At 58.0% G+C, this 7,112-nt stretch overlaps 1 protein-coding gene across 1 annotated transcript in view; it reads left to right on the top strand.

Annotated features, from left to right (window-relative positions):
• SGK2 (serum/glucocorticoid regulated kinase 2) overlaps positions 1-7,112 on the top strand; it is a 23,054-nt gene that overhangs the window by 4,802 nt on the left and 11,140 nt on the right. Inside the window, exons 2-9 of the mRNA XM_045295364.1 lie at positions 834-1,094; positions 2,199-2,272; positions 2,790-2,839; positions 3,491-3,548; positions 3,754-3,837; positions 4,674-4,805; positions 5,783-5,895; positions 6,115-6,167. Of these exons, the coding sequence (XP_045151299.1) occupies positions 2,237-2,272; positions 2,790-2,839; positions 3,491-3,548; positions 3,754-3,837; positions 4,674-4,805; positions 5,783-5,895; positions 6,115-6,167 (526 nt within the window). The 5' untranslated portion in view covers positions 834-1,094; positions 2,199-2,236. The remainder of the gene's footprint in view (positions 1-833; positions 1,095-2,198; positions 2,273-2,789; positions 2,840-3,490; positions 3,549-3,753; positions 3,838-4,673; positions 4,806-5,782; positions 5,896-6,114; positions 6,168-7,112) is intronic.

Below are 7,112 nucleotides of genomic sequence, written 5' to 3'. Positions count from 1 at the left end.
GGACAGGCTCTGGAGATAATATTATCTTCTGGGCAGGACCTCTCTCTCTCTCTCTCTCTCTCTCTCTCTCTCACACAGACACACGCACACGCACACACACACACACGCACCGACCCAGGCGCATTACTATATGAGGAGGCTTCAAAATGTTTGTGGAAAAATTGAATGAAAGGATCATGAATTTCCCCACCAACTTCTTGAAGTCCCGTCGTATGTAGAAGTAGAAATGCACACCAACCGACACGCACTGGCACACACTGCACCGCACAGCAGGAGGAGCCCTGGCGGTGTCGTGGTTAAGAGCTGGGCTGCTAATCGCAAGGTCAGCAGTTCAAAACCACCAGCCACTCCGAGGAAGACAGGTGGAGCTTTCTACTCCCCTAAAGAGTGAGGGGCTTGGGAACTCTCCCCTGTCCTGCAGGGTGCCTCTGAGAGGGCACCAACGGCTCTGTGGCAGTGTGTTTGGTTTCTGGGACCCTACACAGCACCCCTGGACGCCGTCCCTCTCGGGGGACAGCAGGTGCACAAGGACATAATGGTACAGCAGGTGATGCTGCCAAACAGCTTGATGGTGGCGGTGTCCTCTCCACACAGACGCACCCACCGTGGCCCAGATTCTTTGGTTCACAGACACACTGACATCCTGCACTGGCAGACACACAGAGGCACGTCTACAGACAAAGCATTTACTCACGTGCTAAGCATCCCCCCACCACGGCCTGGACTGTATGGGCACGCACATCCTAAGCCACCCATGGGTGTCTGGTCCTAGGTGCTGGGTACTGGGTACTGTGCACTGAGACAAGGAGGGACCCTCTTCCCCTCATCCCTAGGGGTAGGTGATGTCCCCGAGGGAACAGAGGTCTCCAGTGCCTTCTTCAGCTCTGTTGGGTCCTGTGTGACGTCGGTCAGCCCCCTCGCTGGGCTGCTGCCGCTGCTGCTGGAGCTCTGAGCGTGGTGCTGGTGCCAGGCCAGCGGCCGGCCAGCACAGACACATCGGCCCTTGTTGGGAGAACAGAGCAGCTCTCTACCCACTGCCCATCCTCCGGCTCCAGCTGCTGCCTTAGTCCGTGGCCTCTGCTTGGACTTTGCAGGTATGTGGGGCTGGGGAGGCCGGGGCCTGTCCAAGGGACATCAGGGTCAGCCTGGGATGGACTGGGGAGGGACAGTGGGCTGCCTAGGGGTACCCAGACCAACTCCCTACTCCGCAGTCCTGCGGCTCCCTCTCTGGGGCCTCCTTCCCTTGTTGCAGTCATTTCTCAGTTCTCAAGAGGACCCCAGGGTGGGTCCCCTGTAAAGATGTGGAGCCCCCTGTCCAGGGAGGCCAAGCCACAGCTGGGCCCCACAGTGGGTCTTGGCTGCTCTCTTGGGGTACACAGCTCCCAGCGACCCCACAAGCAGCTGCTCTCTCAGGTGAGCTCTCAAAGTTTAGCCTTGATTTCCCAAGCTGGCATGGGGCTGTTGGGACCCTGAGCATGCTGAGCCAGAACCTGGACACCCCGTCTTCTCCAGCTAGCAGCGCAGGCCAGGGAGGTCCCGTGAGCTGCCATGTTCCTTGCTTCATAGAAGAGCAGCTGACACTCTCTGATGTTTGACCTGAGACATCGGCTAGCTGGGGTCCCCAGGGAAACCACCATCCTAGGACGCTGAGTGGAGATCCTTTCTGGAGGTTGGGAGATGGTGGTCAGCAAAGAGCCCAGGACTGTCCACAGGCATGCAGGGTCTGGGGGACTCAGCCTGCCTGCCCCTTCCAGCGCTGTGGTCCTAGGCCAGGTCTCTCCTTGACTAAGCCCAAGTCCCTCCCACCTGTGGGAGGGTGGGAGTGGGGGTGTCCCTCTTTATGTTCTATGAGAGACCCTTCAGCACCTGGATTTCTGGACCTGGCCTGGATGACCAGGGTGTGGCTTCTCTGGCTGTCTCCCACCTTTGAACCCCTGAAAAAAACCCCAGCTTCAGTGGGATCCCCCTAGAGGGAGGAGGGCCCTCCTTCCACCCACACACCCCTGAAATGTGGTCAGAAATGCTGGGCCAAGGGATCATACAATCTTGCCCCATGCAGGGGTGCTGGCCCCTCTATGTCAGCCACATGGAGGTGGGCATGGTGGAGAGGGCCCCTGGGGCCAGAGAACAACAGTATCCGAAGCCCTAGACAGGGGAGGCGAACCCTCGGTTCTAGCTTTCATACCTGCTCTTCCCAGTGCCCACAGAGTCTGCCTGATCCCTGAGACAAAATAAAATGAACCCCAACCAGGCCGGGATGACCAGTCCACAGGTGAGAAGTTCTGAGCCCCAAGCCACGACCAGAGGGTTCACCGCGTCTCCCAGCTGATGAAGTCTGCGGACCACCGCCGGGGTGGGATATCCAGAGGGTTGACTGTGAGGACACCTGGGCTCTAATCCCAGCCCGGCTGTCTGTCAAACCCTGGGCCGTGCCTCTCTGAGCCTCAGGCTCCTCACCGTCAGCATGGGTACAGCAACCAGTAGCCTCCCAAGGTTCATGTGCTATGAGAGGCAGATTAGCTGGTGAATGGGTGAGGGAACGTTTGATGGAAGGGGTGGGTAGGTGGGTAGGCAGGGAGGTGGTTGGGTAGATGGGTGAGTAGGTGAAGAGATGGGTGGGTAGGTGAGTAAATGGGTAGGTGGGTGACTAGACAGGTGGGTGGGTGAGGAGATGGGTGGTAAGAAAGGAAGGAAAGATGGAAGACTTAAGCAAGCCGGCCCAGGGAGGTGCTGAAGGGAATCCGCAGAGGACGCAGCTCTTAATCACCGCTGTCTTTAAATATCTTTAGGCCTCGAGGGCCAATGGGAACATCAACCTGGGACCTTCAGCCAACCCAAAGTGAGTTCTGGTCTCTCAAATAGTCTCCTCTCCGCTGCCCTGGATGTGGGGGTAATGTCCAACTTCTCTGTGCTAGAGTTCAAAGCCCTACCATCCAAGTTCAGGATTCTCTCCCGACTCTGTTTCCCAGCCGTGCCCATGCTGGGCCCTCTCCCTGGGACACTCCCCCCAACAAATGGCTGCATTATCAGGCCCTTCTCCAAGATCCCTGTGGCAGCTAGATCCCTTACCTTCTATTCTGCGGTGTCTGGTTTCCTCTGAACTTTATCTGCTCTTAACTTGATGTTGAACTCCCCAGGGTGCAGGGACAAGTCTTACAAGCGCTCTCTTAGCCATAAGAAAGGATACCGTGGTACTGTGGGCGAGGCATTGGACTGCTAATTACAAGGTTGGTGGTTCAAACCCACCAAGGGAGAGAGATGAGACTGTCTGCTCACATAAAGATTTACAGTCTCAGAAGCCCTATACAGGGTCACTATGTATCCTAATCAACTCTTTTTCAGCACTGAGAACAGGCATTCATCAAAAGCCAGCAGGCTTTGATTCTCAGAAAGTTCACTAGACTTCCCAGCCTCAAAGTTACAAAGAAGTTAGGGTTCGGTCTCAGATACTGGGTCCCTGAGCTCACAGTTTCCTTCCCTCTTCGCCCAGTGCCCGGCCCACCGACTTCGATTTCCTCAAAGTCATTGGCAAGGGGAACTATGGGAAGGTGAGTGATGGGGATGCAGGTGGAAGATCTAGGCTATCTTCCTGCTTCCGCACCCCTGCCCGCTGCTCAAATGGGCCAAGAGAGACAGGGGGGCTCACATTCCTGCTGAATCTTGGGGGCTAGCTGGAGGGCCTGTGCTGCCACCTAGACAGGCCGGTGACCAGACCCCTCACACGGAGGGACTCCCAACTGTGCTTCTGCTCAGGTGCTCCTGGCCAAACGCAAGTCCGACGGGATGTTCTATGCCGTGAAGGTGCTACAGAAAAAGTCCATCTTAAAGAAGAAAGAGGTACCTCCTGCCCCTTCACCCTTTACCTAGGGTGGCCTCCAAAGATGGGCTCTGACTCTGAGGGGCCCAGGGGGCTGGGAGCAGAGTCCAGCCAGTGGTGGTCACAGCCAGGGGTCAGTTGGGGCCCAAGAAAGGCAGGCTAAGCCACCTCACCCATAGGGTCTTCAGGAGGACCCAGCCCTGGTCCTCTGCCATTCCCTGGGAAGCGTGGTGAGCAAGTCTTCGTCCTTACTACCTATCTCTATACAGTGCCGGGGTCACACTTGATAGTCCCCAAGGGCCCTTCCCGCTGGCTTGAGACCCGTTAGCCTGACCCTGGGAGGAGAACAGAGCGGGGCCTGAATAGCAAGTCTACAGACTCGGGAAAGGGAGTGAGTGGACGCTGTTTGCTGCCAGGGAAGCTGGGAGGTGGGGAGAGGCCATCTTCCCAAGGGAGGCAGCCTTGCAGGTGGTCAGGAAGGTGTCCTTCCAATGGCCTGAGGGCAGGTGGGTCCTGCCAGGCTGAAGGAACAGGAGATGGGTATCATGTGTACGGAGTATGACTTCTTGTAAAGATTCTCCTTGGGACACATTTCTGGAACTAGCCATCGTATGTGTTTATCAGCTCAGGAGCAGGGGTTTCTGACCCAAGGCTGGCATTGTGCCCACACAGACAGGCTGGGGATGCTGCTGGCCAGGCTGCACCCTGAACACCAGGCAGGGAACTTCAGTCTGCCTTTGAGGGCAACAGGGAGCCATCGAGGGTGTTTGACACAGGGCATGGGGTAGTCCTATGCAGGGCCCCCTCCACCAGCAAGGCCATGTGACCCGGAGCTCTGTCTGTGTGTCCCCCTCAGCAGAGCCACATCATGGCCGAGCGCAGCGTGCTCCTGAAGAACGTGCGGCACCCCTTCCTGGTGGGTCTGCGCTACTCCTTCCAGACCCCCGAGAAGCTCTACTTCGTGCTCGACTACGTCAACGGGGGCGAGGTGCGCCGGCTCTCGGCTGGGGCCGTCCCCCCCCACCCCCACTGGGTACCAGGCGCTGGAATGAGCTCATCGCATCCTGACAACAGACCCATTTTGTAGCTGCCAAAACTGAGGCTGAGGGGGTGACTCGCTCACGCAAGGCGCCCCCTGTTTGAACGCAGACCTGGCTGGCTCCCAGCAAGGGTGCTCCCCAAAGACTCACCAGCTGCCCTCGGGGAAGGCGGGTGCTTAGAGGGGCTATGTGTTCAAAGGTCCCGGTGCCCCCCATTTACATCACAGGCTCTGAGGGGGCATGGCCAGGTCACTGCAGTAGGCACACGGTGACCCAGAGGTACAGCTCGGACAAGCCAGAGTCCCTCCTGGACTTCGCTCTGTCTTTCTGGGCAAGATGAGAAACTTTAGTGACTCTGAACTTTACCTGAGTGACCTTTCCACCTCATGCCGAAAGTTTCGGTTCTTTGGGGCCCTTTAGGCTCCCCCCTTGGGGATGAAGGCCCATCCAAAATAGACCCCAGTGGTTGGCTGGCGGGCAGATCTAACCTGGGCTCCGTTGGACAGCCGGGTCATCTTATTGTCTGGGTTGAAGGAACAGCACACCTTTGAATCATCCAGTTCAAATCTCAGCTCTGTCCATTGCGAGCGGTGTGGCCCGGGGCAGGTCACGTAACTTCTCTGAAGCTGCAGGCATCCTCTAAGCGGAGGGTTGTCTTGACAATGCCGTGAGCCTGGAGCAGAGTAGGTGCTCAGCACATCTTTCTTTCTTCCTGCGGACAAGTTAGGCACCTGTGGCCGCTCAGGGTGGGGGTGGGGTGGTGAGTGGCGAGCGGCTGTTTGGTAGGTAGGCGTGCACTTCAGCTCAGACTGGGGTGAATTGGCTGTCACAGAGGGTGAAGCTCATGCAGCCCCAGTCTGCACACTGGTGGCTGGGAGCACCCCAAGAAGACCTTTCACACGTGCCCCCTGCACCCCACCCTCAGCTCTTCTTCCACTTGCAACGCGAGCGCCGGTTCCTGGAGCCACGGGCCCGCTTCTATGCCGCAGAGGTGGCCAGCGCCATCGGCTACCTGCACTCGCTCAACATCATCTACAGGTGAGGCCTTCATGCAGGCTGGGCCTGCGACTTCCTGTTCCAACAGCCAGGGGGGTGGACCCCTAAGTCCTGATGATGGATCAAGGAGGAAGAGGGGGTCTCGCCAGTCTATCATCCTTGGAGCTCCACGAATGTGCTTCCTGCCAGAGGCCAGGCCCCAGCTGTCCTCACTCAATGATGAGACGCCAACAGGCTCTTCTTGTCTCTCCTGTTTTGCAGGGATCTGAAGCCGGAGAACATTCTCTTGGACTGCCAGGTAGGTGCATGTGTGTGTGGGCACGACTGCATGTGGTTCCTATGTGTCATGAGTATGTGTGTGCACATGTACGTGCTTGCAGATGGGTAGAGGATATATTCAAGTATGCGCGTGCATGTGTGCCCGCATATGTATCCGTCTGTGAACAAGTACAGTGAGTACACCTGAGACAGTGTGTGCATGCACACGTAGGTTAAGAGGTCTGGTGGGACAGGGGCAGGTGGAGGTGTGTAGATATTCTAGTTCCTCGATGGGCGTCCTTTGGCTTCCCTGGGAACACACCCTGAGGTGGAGGTGTGGGTGCTGGAGGTTGGTCAGGAAATGGCCTTTTGAGCATCACCTGGATGGGGGGAAGGGAAGCCGGCCTGGGAGAGAAAGCAGCTCACCTGAGTGGTGACGACAGAGAGGGTACAGCTGGTCCCAGAGGCTTGGCAGGCTTGAAGCAGGGGTGGCTCTGTAGCACCGCCCCTGATGGAGGCAGGCAGCCTGGGCCTTGGTGTTCCTGCAGGGGCCAGTTATTGGAGGTGGGTTGTGTCTGTGATGGGCCCAGCACTGCCGGAGGCAAGCCATGCCCCGGAGCTGTCCCAGCAGTGAGCAGAGGACGGGCATGGCACTCGACAGCCCGTCACTGAGCCCATCACCTCCATCAGCCACCTTCCCTCCAGACTGCTAAGTCCCCAGCCCTCTGTCACAGAAATCACTGCCACCAGACTCCTCTAGCAAACCCAGGCTGGAGCTGTCAAGGCTGCAGGGACGGGTCTGAGATGGAATGGGGCGGGCAGACACTGGAATGCCATCTGACTCACACCTCCCCCCACCCCCCATGGTGCCCTGGAGTTTCTGTGCCTGGGTCGTCAGGCCCCAGAGCCCCTGCCTGCTCTGATGTATTGACCTTGGGAGTTTGCCCGGCCAGACCTGTGGCACAGGCCACACTGCAGCCCCTCCGTCATCCTCAGGGCCA

Source organism: Echinops telfairi, unplaced genomic scaffold, assembly GCF_000313985.2.
Source record: "Echinops telfairi isolate 266 unplaced genomic scaffold, ASM31398v2 ScPeMD7_5592;HRSCAF=6446, whole genome shotgun sequence".
In the NCBI taxonomy this organism is placed as follows: domain Eukaryota; kingdom Metazoa; phylum Chordata; class Mammalia; order Afrosoricida; family Tenrecidae; genus Echinops; species Echinops telfairi.
The sequence above is the reverse complement of the archived record's forward strand: the minus strand, read 5'-3'. Positions and strand labels throughout refer to the sequence as shown.